At 31.2% G+C, this 25101-nt stretch overlaps 4 protein-coding genes across 4 annotated transcripts; 2 read left to right on the forward strand and 2 right to left on the reverse strand.

The window, feature by feature from the left end:
- The first annotated feature begins 1388 nt into the window (after positions 1 to 1388).
- On the forward strand, positions 1389 to 3681 carry LOC111036571 (nuclear inhibitor of protein phosphatase 1). The gene is made up of 7 exons (XM_022318639.1): positions 1389 to 1689; positions 1807 to 1867; positions 1947 to 2100; positions 2484 to 2710; positions 2768 to 2965; positions 3030 to 3153; positions 3239 to 3681. The coding sequence occupies exons 1-7, from the start codon at positions 1661 to 1663 to the stop codon at positions 3472 to 3474; spliced, it is 1029 nt and encodes a 342-aa protein (XP_022174331.1). The 5' UTR covers positions 1389 to 1660; the 3' UTR covers positions 3475 to 3681.
- Positions 3682 to 5924: 2243 nt separating this feature from the next.
- LOC111036528 (vesicular inhibitory amino acid transporter) lies at positions 5925 to 13691 on the reverse strand. The gene is made up of 2 exons (XM_022318564.1): positions 12684 to 13691; positions 5925 to 8360 (listed from the first exon to the last, which is right to left on the reverse strand). Exons 1-2 carry the CDS (start codon positions 13131 to 13133, stop codon positions 7176 to 7178), a joined length of 1635 nt encoding a protein of 544 aa, XP_022174256.1. The 5' UTR covers positions 13134 to 13691; the 3' UTR covers positions 5925 to 7175.
- Positions 13692 to 18130: 4439 nt separating this feature from the next.
- Positions 18131 to 20720, reverse strand: LOC111036525 (trafficking protein particle complex subunit 12). The gene is made up of 8 exons (XM_022318560.1): positions 20483 to 20720; positions 19758 to 19972; positions 19447 to 19677; positions 19132 to 19383; positions 18920 to 19066; positions 18692 to 18867; positions 18479 to 18614; positions 18131 to 18387 (listed from the first exon to the last, which is right to left on the reverse strand). The coding sequence occupies exons 1-8, from the start codon at positions 20718 to 20720 to the stop codon at positions 18157 to 18159; spliced, it is 1626 nt and encodes a 541-aa protein (XP_022174252.1). The 3' UTR covers positions 18131 to 18156.
- A 299-nt stretch (positions 20721 to 21019) lies between these two features.
- LOC111036526 (zinc finger protein OZF-like) lies at positions 21020 to 24186 on the forward strand. The gene is made up of 4 exons (XM_022318561.1): positions 21020 to 21588; positions 21685 to 21819; positions 22837 to 22915; positions 23151 to 24186. Exons 1-4 carry the CDS (start codon positions 21389 to 21391, stop codon positions 23928 to 23930), a joined length of 1194 nt encoding a protein of 397 aa, XP_022174253.1. The 5' UTR covers positions 21020 to 21388; the 3' UTR covers positions 23931 to 24186.
- Positions 24187 to 25101: the final 915 nt, after the last annotated feature.

Here is a 25101-nt window from a genome sequence, read left to right on the forward strand (position 1 = left end):
ACATACTAATGTCATGTAAATTTATTTAATTATGATTTTTAAATCAAATTAATAAATTAACAATTGACATTTCGACCTGTATGTTTTGATTTTCATTACTTTTTATACTAACTTTAACTGAATTCACTCAAACAGGGTATATTATAATAATTAAAGTATAATATATATTTTACGCTGACTAATGTAAATTATAAATCCAGGATAATATTGAATTGTATAATGTACATTCAACTGTCCTTATATAGTGTTTAATGTATGCTCCGTCATGTGGCTCACTTACACTTAAGTAAACATAAAGAACCTAATAATATGTGTAATAAAATCATGTACCTACTATATTGTACAACTGTCATTGTGCATTTGTACATATTAGTGTAGGTATACCTGTAGTAATAACATTTTTTAACAAAATATATCTGAAATATAAAACACAATTCTGAATTCTATGTCTCCAAAAGTAACACATACTTATCTATGTCACGTTAATTTATTTAAATATCGAATTAATTTAAAAAAATAAATATAAATTGACATACAAATCTATTTTTTTTTAACAAATTGTTTATTTTAATTCTCATTTAATAAGTTATACTAGCGTTGACACTAATGTATTGCTTGGCGTACACGTAGCAAAGTAGTAATCCATTATCCAGACAATTGTGAAATATGAATTAACCAGTATTATTAAGTCAAGACCTATCCAAGGAGGTTTTACATTGTGAATCGATTGTTGTTTTGAATTTTAATTATCCGTAACAGAACAGCGAGCGAGTGACCGCACGGGCTAATGTATTAGTCCTCTTATAAGCTTTTGTAAATTCTGACTTACAGCTGCCCACCACTGTGTCCGCATACCTTACATGCTGGCCCAGATTGTCTACCTAGATGACTAAGTTGAACGTAAATCGATTTTCACTGGACGTCACTGACTTGCTAGACACTCAAATACGGCTCTCATATATACACTTTGGGTTTTGACATTCGTAAGAGCAGAAGATTCGACCGTATCGATCATCAATCCCGTTCAATCACAGATTTCTAGATTTTCAAACGTTCCCGCCTTCGAAACGATACCTCCAAAGCCCCTTATCACCTTCTCTGACTTCTGAGGTTCAAACCACCTACGGACGCGACTTTATAATTGCAACGATTCAGTCTCCGTGGACCCAAATCTACTTTCAGCCCACTCGGGGGATCTGGAGGTTTCCTCCACCGACCCTCGGAGAGCTAGTAAATATGTAAATGTTTAAAAAAGTTACTTTCGTATTCGATGTTTATGCGCGGGTATTTACCGTGGAATAATACTCTATGGTATTTACCGTGGTTATACAAATATTATACAAATTGTTTATACCTTACATCCGTGATAAGAAACCTAACTGATAAGAAAAAGTATTCGGCTTCGGGATTATGAGTTATGACTTCGTTACTAAATTTTTAATTCTTTTCGTTCGGTATAAAACTATAATAACAATACAATTATTACAGTAAATCATTTTACAGCATTATTATTCTTTACATTTTAATTTCTCATTGAATAATAATTGTGCATATTACATTGTATACATATAGATTTTAACTGTATATTATCCCAATAATTAATCTGTAATAGTCATGTTTGTTTTAATTTAAATATAAAATTATTTGTTTATTATTTATAATGGCCAATCATTATGATGTTCCGAATTGGTGAGAATTGTTCATACACGCAATTATAATTTTTAACTGTCGGCCGACATAACTACTTAAGTGTTAATTTGAAAGTTAAGATAATAAAAAATATAATTTATCTTTTTTTGTTTTAAGGGCTGGTAAACCTCCTGTAGGCTTACACTTGGACGTATTAAAAGGAGACAAATTAATTCAAGTGAGTTTCACTATGTTTATACAATTATATAACTGATTGAAACATAAATAAAATTAATACAATTTTGACACTTGTTTAGAAATTAATGTTGGACCAGAAAAAGTGCTACTTATTTGGACGTAATGCACAGATGAGTGACTTTTGTATTGATCATCAATCATGTTCAAGAGTTCATGCTGCATTTGTCTACCATAAACATTTAAATAGAGCATTTTTGGTTGATCTTGGATCTAGTAAGTTGGAATAACCATTTATTGCACTGTCATTCAATATGCTAGTATATTGAGATTATTCTACCTCAATTTGGATATAAATTTGTTTAACAGTTATATATTTACACAAAGAAGTAATATACCCACAAAATATAATATCTCTATGATTGTTCAATAGGTGTTCTATTTAATCTAATTAATGTAAAAAGTTTGAATTTATTTATTTTATTAGTCTTCAAAGATCATAAATTTAATTAATTAAATATATATCTTATGTATTTATCTGCTATATTTCTAGAATTTTTGATGTCCAGTGTTCATCATTTAGGCCGTAGTTTATTGAATGACAGCTAGTTATATCAATCTTCACTGTCATTTATGTCATTGTTATTTTTTTGATGTAGCTCATGGTACATACATTGGTAGCATTAGAATTGAAGCCGATAAACCCACTCAATTACCAATAAACAGTCAGTTTCATTTTGGTGCATCTACTCGAACATACATTATTCGGGAACGTCCTCAATCTACATCAGCTTTTGGACCTCGTCCAATAATGGACCAGTTAGAGAGAGAATCTGATCATGCATCTAGTCTATTAGGACTACCAGAAACTGATCTTGAACTTGATGTATGTATACAAAATTGAAATTGAAATTCCATGAGTATCTTAACAATTGTATTTCAGAATTTAACTGAATTTAATACGGCACAAAATCGACGCATATCAATGCTTGGTATATCTGATGATGCATTAAAAACAAAACGAAAACGTACAAGAGGAGTTCATTTCAATGAAGATGAGCAGATAATCAATCCAGAAGATATTGATCCATCAGTTGGTCGTTTCAGAAACCTAATAAGAACTACTGTCATACCTAATAAAGTAAACATCGCATAAAATATTTTAATGTTAACATACAGACATTTATATTTTTTATATTTTACAGAAATTCAAAGATGGTATGGGTTTTGCTATTGACCAAAATAGTGCTAATGGTCAAAATAAAAACTACATGAAAAATATGATTCCTGGTGCACATTTACACAATTCACTTTACAGTGATATCCCTGGTTAGAATTAATCTATTTTTATTTATTGATATTTATCATAATGAGACTTATTTATAATATTGTTCTATAAAACCTATCTTACTAGGTCCAGATGGTGACAATAAGCAGCATGGTTTCTTATCATCAATTGGTAATCGCCTTGGTATGAATTTACCAAATCCTGCACCAGATGTTGATATCAACCCTAGTATAGAAGAAATAGCCGTTCCCAATCCAGTTGTGTCTGAAAAAGTTGAACCCACTTCAACAGAGCCAAAAAAGAAAAAATATGCAAAGGAAGCGTGGCCTGGGAAAAAAAATGCACCAGCATTGCTTGTTTAAAGTATTTATACGTTTTTTTACCTGTTCGTTTTTTCCATACACAATTTGATAATTAAATATTATATAATCATTTATTAATGACTTTTCTTGAGATTTTTTATCTTTACATCAGTAAAAATAATTTGGAATACTATCTTTCTGGATATTAGCTGTTTGTTACTGTATAAGTATGTGTTTGGAATAAATAAAATGTGTAATGTTGTATAACTATATTGTGCATTTTATTGTGTTACTTATAATTTTTAATTATAACTACAAAATTGTATTATTTAAATGGTCCATTGTTAGTTTTTTTTCTTTGTATTAATAATCTTCTGTATACAACAAATTAGGTATCTAATAAGATTTTAGTATACAATAAAATTACATAAAACAACTTAATAAATAGGTCAAAACTATAAAAGTATAATATTTTTTTATGAATTTGTATCCATTAAATCTTTAATGCATTACATTAAATATTTAATGGCATAGTGTAGCGAGTAAAAGGTTTAAAATATGTATATAACTAATATATCATACATACCATTCCTATTATAAATTATAAAATTAATTACTTTACATTAAAATTTAAATGAATATTATAAGAATTCTAAATAATTATGAAGCATATTAGCTAAATACAAAACAAAAAATCTTATAATAAATAAGGAACTTAATCAAATAATACAAATTGTTTTAGATTGTGATTTATAAATTTTAGTTTCCATTGAGAACTGTGATTTTTAAGTTTCATAAAAGTTATTATTTTCAGTTTTGTTTGTCACAGAAAAGAAAAACTAGGAATTGACTAAAATTACTTCCTTATGCATTGTGAATTTTATGTTCTATAATATGTATATCACAATATTAATATTATAATTTAGGAACCTGGGAATCATATATTGGTACAGCTGAAATATTAAACCAAACTTTTTCACTGGTAAAATTGTCCTTAAATATTACTGTAATTAAAACAATTGTGTTCTACTAAACAATATAAATGTGTAACTGTAACTGCCAACATAATAAATATGTGTATTATGTGCCTATGATAATGTTCGATTAAAAAAATAAAAACATCACATTTTAAGATTAAATGTATTTTGTTAAATATACTGAAAGAGTATACAATAATAATTAATTAGTTATGGTATAAATTATGGAAGACAATAGCAGTCTTAGATAAAACAAAATAATGCTCGTGTTGTATATAATATAATGTTTACTTATACTTAAACATAACAAAGAGTATAATTAATTGAATATACTTTAAGTAGGTATTTAAAAGTGAATATATAAATATTACAAATTATTGTGATAATATGATCAAACGGCTTCTTGATAAACAAGCTACTAACAATATTTTTATGTGTATGTAGTTCACATTTTTCTCTTTGATCATTATTATTAATTATTATAAACATATGAATATAAAACAATTGTTTTAATTGAAACTACTTATTCTTAGAAAAAAACCTGGTTAGTTTTGTATAATAGTAGTAGTAATGTTATAACTCGACAAAATATTATGTTTGTTATGTAAGTAAATGCTTACAAATAATAAAGTAGGTATATTAACATGATTTTAAATTATGACAATATAATATAATAATAACGTATAATTATTTTGACTAATCGCTATAGGTGATATATTTTTTTTTTTTGGAAGACTTGCAATTGACATTATTTAACAATTAAGCGCTAATTTAATATAATATATTATTTATGTTACTTATCCGAAGTATAAAGATGTCTGGGATCCAAATGGATTTACATTTTTTTCGGTCAGAACCATTTGAAAATCAAACATCAACAACATTTAGAATCGTTTTTTTAATGGAAGACATAATAAATTGCTACAAACAGCACAATTTGAATGTTACAATATTAATAATACATAAACGGTTGTACTTAATTAATATAATATAATAATAATATAAACATTACATTTATTGTTAAAATGGTAATTTGACATTTTAACCACCAAACATTCTTGTCGTCAAAATTTTCAATTTCAAGAATAAAATATTGTTTGGTAATATGGGCTTACAAGCCCTGGAAGACAAATGTTGTTTATCACAATATCAATTACATACATATATATATATATATATATATTGGAAGACACAAACTACAACGGTCTAACCGTTGTTTTTAAAAAATTGCTTATATACTTATTACTTTTATACATATACCTAATTTATTACCTATATGGCTATATAGGTAATTCAATTTGAATACTTCTATTAATTTCATTATAATTTTAAAAAATGTAAAAATCGCATAACTAATTATTACTCCCTACCGGTGTACAGTTATAATAATAATATCGTCTAAACATATATGACGTTGAATTAATATTTGAATATTATAATATAATATAGCAGGCATGGGTAATCGCTAAAAGCTCAGGTATAGGTTACCAGACAGGGTGTAGACCTGACAGGTTAGTGAAATTATTTAGTATACCTAATCGTAATTTGTAAACCGCAATAACAACAATAATGATAATAAATACAAAATAGTAATAAATAAAAACAACGTGCGGATGTGTGAATGCGATTTCAAAACGACTAAGTACTGCATAATATCGAAATTATACATGATAAGTGTATTACTGCCTGAGGAAGAAAAAAGTCAAAACCCATTTACGGTATTAGAAATTGAAAATCGAAAAAAAATTAGGCAAGTAGGTAACTGCGTAACTAATTACCTATATACCTATATTACCTTCTATTATAGTGTCTACTGCAGTGCCATAACTTGTAAACGTTTTGGCAGTGTCCTGAGATGATGAATCACACTGGCCGGCAAAGGGATTGTAACAATACAGTTCGGATGTTTCGCTAAAATTTGTCTTTTGTAAAACATAATACGACAACAATGATATGGATTCATGCAAGTGTCGTGGTTGTTACAATAACAATGATGCATTTATGGAATAAGCGAGTAAACAATAATATTAGCATAATAAATTATTAAACAATATATTATACTTGTCGGGTACTCGGATCCCAAAAATCCTAAAGGCTGTAAAGTCACGGTATTCGTCGTCGCCTTCTCGCCAACGATCATCCATGAAAAGTGGGGAGGGGAGGTTAGATTATTACTATATAGAACATAAGTCCATCTACGGAACCGAATCGTCCGAAGACAATCAGCGCGACCACTGCAGAGTTCACCCACTCGCTGTATTGTTGTTATTATTGTCATTGGTACGTAACGAGTGTTGGTGATATGATAATGTAATAAATTACAGCACCCGCGGTTATAATAGCGAAGATTGGACTGATACGTACCTGCTATACGTTATGAACTGATGGTTTTTAAATGGATCCGAATTTTAATCGATTCATAATCTATTCGTAATCAAACTGGAAATAACTGCAAATATTCGAACCAAATCAAACGCCCCATTATATTATTATAATTTTTTTTTTCTTATGTCTGAAAGTTCGATCCGGGTCTACCATCTGCAAAAAAATGCATTGTTTGTAACATGGTCACTAATAACTTTTTAATAACAAATAGATCTCGAATTCGGGAGTGGGAGGCGGATAAAGGTATAATAATAGTATATCATATGACTTATGGTGGACGCACGACGAGTGGTAGCTGGTATAATGGGCGGTGTGGTGGGTACGTGGGTGGCGAGAACAGGTTCTAGAGGGAAAACTTGGGGAAAACTACGGGGACTTGGGTGACGAACCACGCACCGCTCAGAACGGCAACCCGATCTGAAACGCTTTGATGATGGCCGTGCCGGAGTCGTAGACGCCGATAACGCCGAACAAGCAGCCAAGAAATATGACGAAACAGTTGAACATTATGGTGCGCCACTCGAGCGAGTCGCCCTTCAGCTTCAGGTGGAAGTAGCAAGGCCATATGAAGGACAGCATGGTGCCGGTGAAGCTGCCGATGAAGCCCATCAATATGGCGAAGTGCGGTATGGATATGGCCATGAACACGGTGCACAGGATGATGGCCACGCGGAACGCCAGGCCCCAGACCTTGAGCTCGCCGTCCACGTGCCAGATGCTCGGGTACGGCGTGGCCGGCGGCCCGATAAAAAAGGACTTCTCGAGTATGTCACACGCCGCGTAGTACGGCAGCGGGTACGACAGCAGCACCTTGACCACCAGGAACACGTTGACCAGGCCCTTGAACGCCGGCGAGTGCAAGTTGTTGGTAATCACCTGTTGCGTGTCGTTCTGGAACGTCAGGAAGCACACGTAACCGAACAACGACTTAAATATGGCGGCCGCGATGTGGCTCCACTCCAGCATCCAGTCGAACTTCGATCGGTCGGACAGATTGCCCTCGAGAGTGGGCAGGAATATCTGTGAAGTGTAACTGAACACGATCATGCCCAGCGATATGGGGAAGTTCTCCACGTCGATGGTCCACTTGACCTTGCTCCAGCCCCAGTCGGGCAGCTCCAGCACGCAGTAGCCCAGTATGATGATGTTGATGACTATGTGCGACATCGTGCACCAGAAGCTGAGCAACGACACGTGGTGCAGGTGCTTGAGGAACCCGAGCGGTATGAGCAGCACGCCCGTGATCATCATCCAGCTGCGCGTGTCGATCAGGCCGTCCGGGAACGTGCCCTCCATCAGGTCGCCGCACGCCACCACGTACAGTATGCACGTCATCAGCAGCTCGATCATCTGGGCCACGTTCACGGCCCGGGCGCCCCACACCGGCCCGAAACAATCCCGTGCGATCGACACGTACGAGTCGCGGACACGGACCCGCTGTCCCGTGTTCAAGTCCAGCTCGTACAGGCACTCCACCAGTATCTTGCCCGTGTAGCAGCAAATGTACGCGATCCCAATCATGGCCACGATCGCCCAGTAACCGCCACGCAGCACGGCGAACGGCAACGACACCACAAACATCCCCTGCACAGGTCAACGTCAATGTTATTACATGTTATATTATATAGCTATGGAGGTCAGTCGGTCCGTTGTCGCTATGACAGTGCAGTCGACACGTAATGGTGCTGGTGCATAATAATTATATTAGGTGCTATGTGGGACTCGGAAGTTGTATAGTGTGTTTTTCTAATGCATTTAGTGTGCGGATTTCGATTTATATAGCCGACCGAAAGCTAGAAATCCATTCTATATGTGTATACAACGACGCGACGAATTTAAAAATTGTTAAATGCATATTATTTTTCATTCAAAAAGTGTACGTTAAATGTTTTCTAAAAAAAACAAGCCATATGTTTTGTGTCTCACTTATGTAATATTTTAGTATACAACTTAGAAAATACACTGAAAATCAATTTCTATACTGTTACTATTTAGGTACCTATCGTTAATATTTTTTCAGTTCAATAATGAATACATTCCCAACCGACAGCCTGCAATAGGTACTCCAGACTTCAGAATTATTCCATAAAACAATGTTTAAATATTTAATGTAGTAATAAACTAACATTTTTAAGTTTTATAACTTCCGAGCCCTAATCAGTACGTTGTTAATTATAATTGTATATTGACATATTGTAATATTTTGGCTATTGAATAAATGTATAATATTATAGGTGCGTGATAGTAATCGACTATCTATACCTATATATCGATGTATATCTTAATCCAATAATTTAAAAATTGAAGATATATAGGGGTGAAGTGATGTAAAAAATATAATTTTTTAAATAATCAAGTTGTAATATAGTGTGTTACAATAATGTGCAATATTGCCGTCGGAATCTGCATGGTACCTATTCACAATACGGTTTTTTTAAATTTTTTCATCTCGGCATTCTCGACGGCAGTTTACTAATGATTATAATTACAAACAATATACTAACGCTTACGATAAACGTTTATTGGCATTGAAAATAAAAAAAAACATGACAACAACTTCCAATATTTATACAATAGGTATAGGTCGTTTACGATTGCTGAGCCTAAAGTCGTAATCAGGTAAAGACTTTTAAATCACCTGTATATATAGTCAAACACTTTTAACTATACAACTTACTGTGACTTGGTTATTAAGATCAGAGCCGTCCTTATACTTTATAGGATTTTCAAGATCCAGGGAAAAAAATTGCAAGGCCTGATGCGGAAATAATCGTGAATCCTAACATAAATTTCCATTTACAAGTGTATTTAGTGCCCACTTTTTTGTTCATTCTTCTTATTAATTGATTCAAAATTAACGAACTTCAGAAGAATTTTCCATTTCCAAATGAAATAAAACAAATTCTATAGTTTTCTAAAAGTGTTACTGGATCTACCTGTTTGTTTTATCCTAAACCTAACACCATATTTTCCCCAATTTCATAAGATATGTAGCCATGTAGGTAAGCACTAAGTATCATATATTACATTATTATGTTTGATTACGATATTTATTCACTTATTACATACCTATCAAATATATCGCTACTCTAAGTGCCTCTGTTACTTCTCTATGAAACTAAAAATTTGAAAATGATATGAAATAATGTCATTTTTTAAACCAATTTTCCAATTTTATTTAGCCCAGTTAGACCGATTTTATCTAGCCCAGGACCATTCCCTTTTCAGGGCGGCTCTTTATAGAATCTTTTGATCAAACAGCCTGCACAGAGCACTATTGGACATTGGTTGATGTATTGCCAAAACGTAATTTACAGCTTTATAACCTATACATATGATCATCAGTATACCTATAAGTGTATGAGTATTCAAGATATTTGAGTATAAACTCAAAACTACATCGTCTTATAATATAAGCTCGGTACGTGTATATTTACTTTTATTACCATATTGTACTGTTTGAGTCCCCCCTACCCCACCAATTACGATTTTGTACTTACGTAGTTAAGTTAAATGTTTTTTTTGTGCTACTGGATCACGTAATGTTAGTATTATATGTCTGTTACAACAGCTGCCGCGCGTGGTCAACATGTTTTTATAGCAAACCTCTCTCGGTTTTTCTTTTTCACTCTCTCTCTCTCTCGTGCAGTCATGCTCATTCAAATTCAGTATCATAAAATATGTTGTAGGATTTGTCGTTTTTATTTTTACGCCTCGTACATTTTCCTAGTTATAAGGGATACTGTAATATTGGATATAGGTAGCTATACTTAATTGTGAAAAAAAAAAGTTCCGTAACGTTACAAATTTACAACATAGAAACACTCATGCACTTAAGACTTAACATATGAAAACGCGTCGTGTGACATATATACAGTAGTTACATTATGAATTTTACAAATTTAAATATTTATTTTTGACGTTGCATAATAATAACTTTATCCCCCAATTATAAAGTTTACACAATACGCGTCGTACTAGTATTTTCGAAAACTGATCATCGACCCACCTTGAGTGCCTAAACGAAATTAGATTTCCCACACCGTTATAGTTCAAAGTTTTACACCAAAAGTCAAAAGTTGTAGAAGATTTATTCGATTTTTGCACCTTATATTGTTTGTCGTGTAACACATTTAGCTAACAGCAGTTTCCAAATATCTTTTATAAATTACCTATGTACCTAACTTTATATTTATTTGATAAAAATAAATATATTTACAAGGGTGTGTAACCACAAACCCTCGTGTCTTAAGAATACTGTTTTAAAAAAAGAATAGTTAAAAATAAATAAAATTATATAGATATAATATAAAATATAAATACATAATCATTATTACATGCTGTTTACAAATCCAATATTAATTGTACATCATATTTTTGTACGTCATAATGCATAATATATATAATCAATCAAAGTGCGTCGCATAAAACAGGTATCAGGTGCATTTTAAGTACCTAGTTAACGCAAAAGTCAAAAAATGTTGCGATTAAAAATACTGTGATCATATTAATTTTGTTGAAATAGTGCATAATATATTGATAAAATAAGTGAAGGCTATTTTACATAATTTATAGTGCATGTCAATGTTAATTATTATCCGAACTCACTTAATTATTACTGATCATGAAGTGCGTTCAAGGTGCAGTTCGTCGATTCACCTAAAATAATGTATTTATAGGTCTTAACTAGTTATATTATATATTATATAGTAGGCAGTAGGCACCTAAGATAAAACTTATAGGAGGAGAATCAAAAATTAGAATAATGAGTAATTATTTAGTAAACAATGTATGAATATAAAACATTCTAAAAATAAATGTAAAACAGGTATACCATTAATACGAATATATGAATGCAAAAAGTTTTTGTTCATATCCTTTAGACGACGTAAATAAATATATGATGTGTTATACAATTATACCTATATTTACTATACGTCTATAGTCTATACACTATAAAAGTACCTTCCTCTGTTACTAAGATTTTTATTGCTCGACTATTAAGTTTACAATATATACAATTAAAAATGAACCTACTTTTACGTTTTTGGTAAATTATCTATCATATCTGTGTCCCTTGTCCATCCAATCGTATTCCATATTTAAATTGTTCACTAGTGCCTAATCGGAATATGTAGAGTTAACAAGTTGAATTAAATAGTATCTATTTAAATCGTCGTTTAATATAAGATGAATATAATTATTTATGATAAATACTGAGATTTCAAGTTTGATTTTCAATTTACAGGTGTGGCGAGTTGAATTTTTTTCTAACCATTTTACTCTTTAACCAAAAAACGATCGACGAGAAGAAAAACACGTCACATCGTTATAGTATCGCCATGTTTTGAGGTCTATAATTCACACCCTATATGTTATATAATTCTCCCGATCTGTTAGGTGTGGATTTTTTTGTTAAGAATCTATGTTAAAAGGAAAACCATTGCAAAATATAAAAAGTAGACAGAAGTGAATTCATTACAGCAGAACTTGGAGCCATAACTTCGAAATGAAAGCTTGTGCAGGGCCTAGGTGGGAGGGGGGCTGACATTTAAATAGACATTCATGTCATATACCTAATATTATATTTATAGTAATTAAATCTCCTGTAAGGTATTTTACAAGGAATATACGGCACAGATATTTATATAACATATTCGAACGACGTTTGAAATAACCTCTAGGATTCAGAGATGGCTCGACGTAGATGGTATAAAGGGTATTACGCTGGAGGGATACCGCAAGCAACTCAATCTTAATCTATTTTCTACGAACTCCCCCCAAATAGGGGGGGGGGCTATTCGCGCCTTGGCGTGCACAGTTATATTATAACCCTATATTGTACAGGAAATATCATCAATCGTTATTGGTCATCATCATCGTGGTCGTGGTCGTATAGGTAGTTACCTGTATGGCGTTGGTGACGTTCCACGCGGCTTGCCATTCGTCGATCTTGTGCCGGCCGCGACCGAACTCTCCGCCGCCCGACGAGTCCTCATCGAAGCTACCGTCGTCCATGCTGAACGCTTGCGGCGTCCTCTTGGTGACGCCGTCGCCGTCCACGCCACCGTCGCGTTTCTCCACGCCGCCGTACGACGACAGTTCCGAGTTGCACGTGGTCCGGAACGGGTTCGTATCCGGTTTTCCACCGCCCTGCAACCGGTTCCGCTCGGCATCCACGGCGTCCGCCGCCCCGGTTCCGGCAGACGCTGCGCCCGCCGCCGCCCGATCGCCACGGCGTTTCAAGATGGCTTCCACACACGGGCTGTCCTCGGGAACGTACGCCTTGACGGCGGCCCACACCACGTTCATGGCGGCCCCGAACGGCGGCACGTAAAACCGACCGAAATTGGCCATCGACCACCGCTACAGCTGCGGTGGCGGCCACCTACCTATATGTGACGACTGCAACTGCTGCACTCGCGCGCACTGCGGCCACGGTCCTAATATTTTATTATATTACAACAGTACGCGATGTATTATAATGTCGTCGGTACCTGTCGAAGAGTCAAAAGCGAAAGAGAAACAAAAAATAATTCGATTTTATTATTAACGAAAATTATTAATAAATTTTAGATATAGGTAGGTAGGCCGTTATGTTGTTATTATTATTATAACGATGTTATTACTACAGCCACCGCCGCTGCCGCCGTTTCCAATGCCGATGGAATAGTGGTCGCTGCCACCGCCGTCTCCACTGTACGCATATTTTTCCCGACCGGCCGGTAAAATGAGATGACTGTGCTGCAGTGCTTGAGGACGAAAAACGAAAACGGGGAAATCAAAATGAAGACGAAAGCGGTGTTGGATGTAACGGGGAAAAAAACGCGCAAGCCGTGTGTCGTCGCGGCGCGGAGCGGAAGCGATTGGGAAACCGTGCTTGGGACGGTCGCGGGAGGGGGTTGATGGTTGGGCGGCGGCGCGGATCGATGAAAAGCGGGCGACCCATCTCCTCGCTCCCTCTCCGACCCACAGCCACCCATCAGCGGCGTAACGCATTCTGGTGACAAAACGTACTGTATCGGTAACGAGGTGGTCCCGGGCCCAGATCAGTCCGATCTATATATGACCATATTATAATATTATAGTCATACCGCGCGAAAAACTGGCATCAGAAATTGGCGGTATATATTATATATAAATATAAATATTAAGATATCATAATGTCGGTTAGTGATTGTTAAGTAAACTGTTAATTATAAATTTGAAGTAGGTAATTAAATTTATTCCACACATTTCTATAATAGAAACAATTCAATAATTCTTAAATACGAATAATTTAAAAATTAAATCAAATAGGTACCTATATAGTATATATAATATATCTATATTCCTATACTTTTTTTTATACTATACAAAACTTAACAAGTTTTAAAATATTTTTTTAGAATGGCTCAACGGCATACCGCTACACACTCTTATGATATACCTATCATAGAAATATTAAAATTTTAAATGTATTCGAAAATTTAAAAAAAGTGTATAGGTACATTTTTTGAAATTTCTTAACATAGGTACCTCGTACCTATTATGCTATCGGTAATACAGAATGTGAGAAGATTATAGGATAAGTTACTGTTACTTATTGGGTTAGGTTATTAACGTAAATTGATTATCTATATTGGGTTACTCTAATATGCACATTGTCGTATTATTAACTTCGAGCAGGGCGTGTGGGCACCGATCTGCTGTACAACACTAGGTGTCTAAAGAAGTTTTTTTAACTAATGGGTTGAATTTGAACTCAATGATATAAAATCACTGCATATGAAAAACGATTCTGAGCAAAGACTGTATGTCAGCGTGCATTGTTACTAAAAATATGTTATGATATTTTTTGTTTTTTAATTTTGGGCTGTGTTGGCGAGACGCTCAAAATAGTAAACCCGGTTTTTCTGGTGAACAAGACACGTGCGAGTTTCAGTCTATCGTGCATAATCATGCTAATCACGTGCTACATTTTCGCATAACAATTTTTATGATTTTTGCAAAATTTCCATTTTCGGATTTGCTGGCGAGACGCCCGGAATAGTAAAACTGGTTTTTTAGCAAGACACGTGCGAATTTCGGAGTCCGTTGTGCATACTCAGGCTTACCACGTGTGAATTGTTTGTAAAAAAAATAGGTATATGAAAATCGTTCAATGAGAATTTATAGACTTCAAACACTCATTAAAAATGAATTTAACTTTCCGGTGAACTTTTGTTTTGTTAAGAATAGGAAAACTTGTAGAATAATGTATTGAATTTTCAAATCTTAAGATATAAATAGAAAAATTTCTAACTCAAAATAATTTACTAATATTCGTAATTTCGACTAGTCTCATCAACATTTTTACTTCAAACCAGTGGCGTAATTGAGAATGTTTTATGGGAGGGGGGGGGGGGAAATAATTTTGTATAGTAAACTTGTGGAGGCCTTTGCCTCCCACACCCCCTTATCTATATTTGGTATAATTTAATAACTCAACATATGTCAATATAATCATTTTATATTACATAATATTATATATTTACAAATAACAAATATATACGAAGCAGAACATAATTAAATTATTAAATTGTATTAATGATAATGCAGTGTTAGCGGTCAAGCTACAGGTATAATACCATAGAACAAAACTACCTTATTTGTTACTCGGACAGTTTGAATCAAATTTTTATTTTCAACATAAGGTAATACATCATCAGATTTCTATATGTTTTCCTTAATTAATAAACAAGAAAATGTATAGGTAAAATCGAATTAAATTAATTTTTTTAATTATTATTAGATATTATTAATTATTATTATTATAAATAATTAAATTCTATTTTTAGTAGACTCATTCATTTTTTTATTATAATTAATATGACATAATATTTATTGAATAAACTGCAGTTAAATTGTCAATACATTTTTAACTGGTGTTTATTTAATTTTGCTTATTTTTGATGCGAATTGTAATGCTTATTATGTTAAGTGTACAAAATACGTCATACATATTTTATACGATTTTAAAAAACATATAATTCCGGGCTTGATAATGTGTAGTATTTTGAATAATTTAAAATTGTAATACTTACGTCAAGTCCGGGTTTCTTTTTAAAAAAATTCAAAAAAAGTATTATTAGTTGCCGGTAATTTTTTATTTTTTTTGCTCCATTTTGCTTTTAGCTTATGAAAATTAAATAAATTGCCTGACACTGTGGCTATGTGAGAATCGAGAATGTCACAGTATGTAGTGTGTGTACGTAATCGCGATAATCAATGTATAGATACTTAGTGTCGGCCCGCGTTCGTAGTATTATTATTCGTTCTACGAAATGTAAATCTTGAAGTTAGATTTTCATTATTAAATTTTAATTTTTGGAATAGTGGTTTTACCCATCATCGGATTACTTACCATATATAATCTATAATATGCATGTAGTGTGTAGGAAGTAGGTACTGTAATTAGGTACAGGTGTGGCCCGGCAGGGCAACCAAGTGTTAATTAATTAATAAGAATTAAAATGAAACAGACCACATATTTTAAAATCATGCTCATCGTTTACCGAGTAAAATATTTATGATCCGTACTAACACAACTAAATATTTTATTTTATTTTTTAGTTTAATAATAATTATTAATTTATAAGTTTGTATCTGAACTATTTATGGGTATACGACAGTATGAAAATACAGATCAAGGGGGGGATCTATCCCCCATATCCCCCCCCCGTAATTACGCCCCTGCTTCGAACGTTCATAAAAAAAATTATGTATTTAGCATCCAGTTGTAGCCAGCAAAAAGATCAAAAACAGTAAAAAATATTTTTAAAAATTTATCTACGGTTATTTTTTTTATAGCTGAACCAAAAACCAAAATTGAATTGAATTTTTAAAAAACTGGTCTTACTTAAAAAACACTATTTTCCTTAAGTTTTTTTTTTTTTACTTTTGACCACCCAAAGAATCTAATATAGAATCACTTTTCTACCAGAAAAGACGCTAAAAAAAATTTCGATTTTCTTCGAAATCTATAAATCCTTGTGTGAGGACCTCTTCCAGCGACTTTTTCAATTTTTCTTTCTGTAAAAACCACATTAGGACATCATGAACATTTAAAAAATTTACCATATCACCAAAAATTAAAATTAAAATCATCTTAAGACTAAAAGTAAGCAAGATTTCTTAACATAAGTATTTAAACTCTAAAGATTCTGATCCCACCCCATTTTTATGTACAGGATAAATTTGGTATTTTATTTGTTTCATTAAAATTGACCATAATGTTAATTCATCTACTAGGTATTAAAGGTATATAAATATATATTTCACCCAGAAGAAACAATGAAATTAACTGAATTTAATGAATTTAACCTTTTAAACCTTGAGAGAAATTCTTCTCTAAAATATTAATTGAAAGAATATCTATACTCTATAGAATATTTCAAAATAATCTATATCTCCAATCTTCTTATACATCAAAAATGAAAAGCTGTTCATTGGTAACCATATCAATCTAGAATAATTGCTGGGGTATTATAAATATAATAAATAATTTTCCTAATAATTGTAAAATATATAAAAGTTAAATACATTGAATAAATATAAATTTTATTTCTATGTATTTAGATGCAGTTGTTATCAACACTAATATTCTCCAATTATTATTAATCATTAACCCCCAGGCCCCAGTATTCAAATTAGATAAAGAAAAAAAAAACCGGACTCTTAGATTTAAAAAATATTTGTATGACTTCAAATTATTAAATCAATCCTTGCTTATCCTTACTTATGTAGTTATATGGGTGTTAGGGGGCACTCAAAGAAATAATTACAATATGCGTACAAGAATGCCAGTAATAACAACTACTAAAAAATTAAACTATGAGTGATTGAAATAAATATTTTTAAGCATTAGTCATTTATTTACATTAAAATAGTATTAATTAATTAAATGTATATTAATTTGTATACTCTTCAATTATAAAACTTGACTGGGATGCAGTACCGTATACAACAAAAATACTGTGGTCATGTTTAAAAATATTTTGTAAATAAGAACATATTGTTCTTGTTCAAATTAAAATAATAAGTAGTGTGCTCTCAAGATATTAATAAATAGTAGAGGTACTTATCCCTTTCCAATCAAAGCATATTTGTTACTAGTTAATAAGATGTCCTTTTTTTAGTCATCAATAACTATAATTATAATACATTAATGCATCAATAATATAATGATTTTAAAGAAAATTTTTTTTCAAAACAAAAGTATAATATTAATATAAAAATGAGTTAAATTAAAATCATAAACATAGAAAACATTTCATTAAAATCTATAAATAAATAAATAAATAAATAACAGATTTTTTTTTGATATTTTAATATCACATAATTTAATATATAACGTAACTTAATTAATAATATCGGGGACACTATTTTTATATTTTGAAATAATATGATACTTGAGTAGTCTCTGTTTATTAGACGCAGAATTTTGAAACTGGTAGAAACAACATATGTTGGATAGTAAACTTTCATTTAATGCCAAATCTGGAAATTTTTGTATAGCATCTTCCAACAGTGTTATTGCATTATTTAATTGGCCTTCATAAAATAAACATGTAGCCATGTTATTTAAAGCCTGTAACATGTGCACAAAATTATTTACTATTTATACTTACATTAAAAATAATAATATTTAGTAAATTATGAAACAAGCAATTATTTACTACCATGACTTTATTTGAGTCCATTATGTATGCATTTTCAAAATGTTTATAAGCTTCTTTGTAATTATTTTGAGCAATGGCCAATAAAGCAGCATCTATTAATTCACGGTAATCACCTTTATTTTCACCCAATGTTCCTCTATATATAATACAATATGCTATTACGTGACAAATATACATACAATTTAGTTGATTCACCCACACAAAGATACTCACAGTGATTGAGGTTTCAGTTGAGATGATTTAAGAAAGTATCCGTGAGCTTTGAGATCACCAACTTGTAAATAAATACGGCCCATTGCAGATAAGAGTGATCGAGAGTGTTCAGTTGTGTATTTCAACCGTGGAGTTTCAATGAGATCTTTTAATAATTTAATTGCGAGTTTAAAATCCTAAAAATTAAAAAATTAAAAAATTTTCAAAACAAATATTAATTTGTTCTACCTTTTGGTTTACAGCACAGTTAATAATTGAATGTATAACTCTTGCTTCTCTCGAGTACCAAAGCAATTTTGAAGTGTTTCGGTCTTGAATTGTCAACTCTACATTTCTACCATCTTCAGCAAGTCCATTTTCTAAATTTGTAATTATCTAAATATAAAAAATACTTAACATAAAATACAATTGGAAGCAAATATTACTATTCAAATTCATACTTTTCTCACACCAATGAGTACTTCAAATAATTTATTATAAACATTAGTTGATGTAATCACATACTGGGGTATCTCAGCAAGTATAAGCCTAAAACTAAATGGCACAAGTGTCCCATATTTGTTACCATATAGCTCCTTATACCATTGTATATAAAGATCTGGTCGATCTAAATCATCCCAGGCTAATGCTTCTTTGCTTATGATTTTCCATGCACAAATTTTCACCAGCAGTGCAAATCTTGTGAACCACAACTAAAATACTGCTATTATTATCAAATGCTATACAAAATATACAATTTAAGGGATATGCATTACCTGAAGTGAAGTTTTTGTATGTTTACTTGGATAACCCACTTGCCCAGGACCTTGACCATACATTGCCAACAATCGAGTTGTCAAGTTTAATGCTTCAGAAAAATTACTGTCTTCAATTAACAATTTCAAACCGTGTTCGTCCTGTGTAACTTCATCAATTGTTTTACTTTTAAACGCAGCTGCCTCGGTTTCACCAAGGTATGATACTAGGTTTTCATATAATTTAACTGTCTACACAAAATATTGAAACAAATCAATATTAAAATTAGTATTTTAAATATAATTATTATTATATAGGTTTAGGTACATACAAAATTAACATTTTCAACTCCTGGCATAGTTAACATGTCTCTGGGCAATGTATGATTCATTTGTGAAGCCTTTTCAAGTGTATTTTTAGTCTTAACAGAAGGTATCCAAGCAAATCGCCGTCTTTCATCTTCGGCTGGTATTGAAGATAGTTCATACTCATGATTGAATATATCCATAGGATCAATACTGTTATTTCCAGTATTTGAGAATGTTGCTATAAAAATATAAATTTTAAAATTATTATTATTGATCTCAATATGAAGGTCAATAGTTAGTTTGATGTATTAGATATATTGTATGACAAAATAAAACTGAAAACCTAATCTAGACAATAATTATTTGAAGATAATTTACACACTCATGAGTATGATTTTCATTTTAGAACGGTAAACAGAATAAGAGTCCCTGGGAAAAAAAAACATACAACAAAAAACCTTGGAAAAAAAATTCCCGAAATAAAATGTTAGGTTTAGGTACTAATATTTTGACAATGATGTATAAGATATAAGAACATCTAATGTTAATGGTGTTTACCGACAATATTAGCAAACAGTATAATTAATAATAATTATTAATTTTTAAATATATGAACAAGTGCTAAAGAATAGTGTTTCATTGCAAGTAATTTACAACTGGAGAATTATCGAATTTGAACTATGATTTAATGTAACCTTTATTATGGGCAGGTAGTTACTAGTCAACTACAATAAAAACTGAAACTAACTCTCTCGGATGTCAAATGCCGGATTGTTATAATGACTGTCCTCTGGAGGTTTGATAATGTCAAATATGTCTGTTTTTTTCGTTTCAATCTGCTGAAATATACGACAAACTGCGGGTTCTTCTCGTTTGCTGTCGGTTGCAGCGTGAGATGATATATCATCAAACAAGTTAGATGATGGCGATGGATCCTTGAAGTATTCGTTAATTGCTGGACGCAGTTCCGGGGTTTTCCGATCCATATTATTACCAGTAGTAACTGTAAGAAAATAATAAAACTAAAATTTCACTTTTTGTACATTATATGACTACTTAATAACTATTAATCAGTTAAGTTTTTAGTTTTTAAAATTTAAATAGACGCTCTACTCGACCAGGCCTCAACTTTACGAAATTCTTATCAAAATCAATTTATCAGTCAGTAAATAATATTGTTATGTAACAATATCTAATATCTAATTTCTAAATAAACAGCTGACAAAATCCCGTTACTTTTATTAATCGTATAAAAATAAACGTAAAATATATGTACAAAATGTACAATATACAATTATTTTTTATCAATCAAGTGGTTAATTTTTTTTTTTTGGTTACTTTTTAGTTTTTCTCAGAATGTAGCATTTATGTAATTTTGTGGATGTGGACAAAAATGTGATCTCACCCGATTAAAGTACAAAAGAATAAAGATTACTTTTACATTCTACTATTCTAAATTACATTTTTCAAAGTGCGTTACCTACTAAGTCTTCGATTATCACATTATACCTAATAGGTTTCGTTGTAATTTTCAAATTCATATTCTTTCAACGTGTCTAGCCGCAGCCGTAGTCCGCCACACAGTTTAGACATTTTAATAAGTTCTTCTTCGAGTTGGACAGAGTTTTTTTCTACGATCCGAATTAATATTGTAATGACGTCTAATGTCAAAACCGAAAATAATATTGAACTGGGCATAATGCCGTCGCAATTGTTAAACGTTGTAATTAACGATTCCATTGGTAATAAAAAAAAGCAAACTGTGGCAACAATTCCATCAATGTCAAAATCTATGAAACGAGCACTGGAGTCGGAGACCACAATAATTCCTATATACACAAATTCCAATTTCAAGTAAGTGAAACGATTACTTTAATGCAAGAGACATGTCAGAAAACAATTTATGTTTAATGTTCAGTTATCAGTGAATTGTGTTTATTTGGGTTTCAGGCAAGTCAAGTCAGAAAATGGACATTCTGGACGCAAGGGTATATTCGCTGCCAATGATTTTCCAATCAAACTACCGGCTACACTATTAGCCGAGTGTACCATTGAAATTTCAAATAAACCTAATAAAAACACTGTGTAAGTACCTAAAACTTTTTAAACAATTTTAATATCTAAATCTTATGCAATACCTAGGTATGTTGTAGATTTTAACTAAAACAATTGTATAACCTATTTTAATAATTTTTTGAAATGTCAAGTTCAAATTCCCTATTTTTAAATCCAAAAATAGAATAACCAAAAATATTGATATTACTTGTATGGAATATGGTTTTCTCTGTATTTTATCAGTTTACTATAGGAAACACACCTATTCTTTTTAATGAATTTATTGGCTGCAGTGATGATGAAATAAGATTACATAACACCCACATGTATTGTCTCATTTTCGATTTTTAAACCTATAACAAAATTAATGTCCAGCAGTTTCAATTCTTTGTTGTTAGCTTTAATGAGTAAATTAAGATACCATCATATTTAAGGTAAGACGATAATCTGCCTTTTCTTGTTAGTTTTTACAATATTTTAATTTTATAAGACAGTGATGAGCATTTTAAAATATAATGTTACATACTCATAAGTCATAACGCAATTGAAAATTAAAATATTGTAAAAAATCAACAAGAAAACAAAAATAATAGGTATTTATCTTTAAGTAAGTTAGATAGTTCGTCAATTTATTATAATTATTTTAACCCAACAATACAAAATCAGAACTGCTGAACAAAAATTTGCAACGTTGTATAATAATTGTAAGACAGAGTCAACACAATGGCATACTGTTATGATGTCCACTTATCTTGAATTTTCTAAAAATCCAATTATTCTATTTCTATTTTGAAATGAATTAAAGCAAATAATACAAACAAAAGCTACCATGTTATTTAATTATTTTTCCTTTAGTTTGTTATACAACATTAAAACTGTATTCTTTATAAAACTGAATTATATTAACGCTTACAATATTTTTTATATTACCTATTAATTATTATTATAGATGTTATATACAACTGCGGTAGAATGTGAACTTCAATTTGGACTATCTGTTTTTTTTTTTAATATACTATAATTATGCTTAAATTTATTTTTTTACAGGCATCACAATGAAAAAAGTTTAACTATTAGGAACCGTAACTTAACAAATTATCAAAACAAATTTGCAGTTGAAAAACAGGTAAAATATTGTATAATACTAGGAAGTGGAGACCTGCATTTTCAACCCCTTGTACAAATATTAAATTATTATAGTTGATGATTGTATATTGAAAAAAATGTATGAAATTGTTATTTACACTAAAATAATAGAATAAATTTGTAAAAATTGTATAAAGTTTTATTTATATTAGTTTGAATCAATAATGTATAGTGTAATATCAGATTTGTATTTTGTATTTTATTTTGTGATGCAGTTAAAAGCTACAGAAAATGAAGTATCTGAAGTAGATATTCGTGACATGATGACAAGTGTTGAAGCTGTTTACTCCGACGATGAAGATGTTCCAAAACCTGCTGTAGAACCATGGAATTTAGAAACACAACAACCAGAAATTCTTTTTCCATTTTCGTGTGAATATTGTCCAAATAAATTCAGCAACCGTGGTGCTCTCTGGCAACATACTGTTGCCTTTCACACTATTGAAAAAACATGTGAATGTAATTTATGTGGACGTAAATTTTATCGTAACTGCAGTCTTGCATTACACATGAAAAGCCACTCAGACGAATACAACTGTGCGTGTTCTATTTGTGGTCGTGAATTCAATCGATTTACATTATTGCAGAGACATGCCAAGCTACACTCAGAAGTTGCTCAATACAAGTGTACAGCGTGCAACAAGTCTTTTGACGATCTGAATACATTGCAATTGCATGCAGCTGAACATAAAGACAAATTAGCATGTGAACAGTGTGAAGCTGTATTCACCACTAAAGAATCATTGGACATACACATGGAGGCAATGCATGGTGACCATCAAGAAGATGTCATACAAGTCAGGATGAATGGAGGTGAAAAATCATACGCATGCCGTTTTTGTGGTAAAACTTATGGGGCCAAAGCTATAGTTAAGAAACATGAACTAATCCACACTGGTGAACGACTGAAGTGCGAAGAGTGTGGTATTGAGTTTACACAGAAATCATCACTAATGCGACATACAAAGCGCATACATCCAACTGCCAACAACTAGAATAAACAAATAAAACGAGTACTTTCAATTCCAATCGTAATAACATATAATATTTTTTTACATAAAAATATACATTTTTAGGTATATAGTTTATATATTACATAAAAGTAAGAAAAAGATTATTTTTAAACATTATTTTACGCACAGTTATATTCATAATTCCACAGTTCTACCAAATTATTTTTAGTAGCCAAATATAAAAACTAAATTTTTATATAAAGAACTGAATTATACTTACTGAACGTAAGCTTCTAGTTTTTTTTGACTAGGAATTATATTTACATTTAATGAATGACTGCATTAATAATATCCTTTTTATTATAGATAATAGATATAATATTTAGTTATAATACTCGCGTTTACACTAATTAAAATTACTCAAGTGATTTTCTATAAGACTTGATAAAACTGCCTGTCCATGACTATTGTTACATTTTGAGATTAAGTAAAAACAAATTTTTATATTATATATATTTTATTTTAAGTTTTTCTTTTTCTTTTAAGTTTTTATTTTTATTTTAAGTGGCCACTCTTGAATATCCAGGGTAATCCATTGCTGTGATATGTAAATACAGGTGCTGGAATTGGGTAGTATGTAAAAAATATGTGATATATACCCAATTCCAAAATATACATTTACTACAATCGACAACTTATGATTTTTCTTCTGTGATAATTCTATAGAAACTGAGCTTTTATTTATTTGTTAAATTAGTATTAGAAATATGACATAAGCTTAAGTCAATGATAAGATTCTAGTGTTAGTCATAAAGTCTGTTAAATGGTGCAATTTATTTCAAACAGTTATATTGTATTTAAATGATAATTTATATTTATGTAATTAGTTATTACTAATTTTAATTACCTAATTTAATAGTATGGTTTATTTAACACTAGGTTCAAATATATTTTTAATTTATTATCACAATTCAGTCTTAATTGTATTATCTGTGTATAATTGTTCTAGAATTATAATAGTAATTCATTATTATTCTATTACAAAATATATTATATAGCCTAGTTAGTTGTTATTATTGAATCCTAAACTAAATGTTGTCCACATCACTTTAAAAACCAATTCAGAATAATCTATTCTAATATTTGGCGATTATTACATTTTTGTTTAAAACAATTAATGCCAATGTACTATTATTAAAGAAATTTCCATAAC

Source organism: Myzus persicae, unplaced genomic scaffold (genome assembly GCF_001856785.1).
Source record: "Myzus persicae strain clone G006 unplaced genomic scaffold, MPER_G0061.0, whole genome shotgun sequence".
NCBI classification, from domain to species: Eukaryota; Metazoa; Arthropoda; class Insecta; order Hemiptera; family Aphididae; genus Myzus; species Myzus persicae.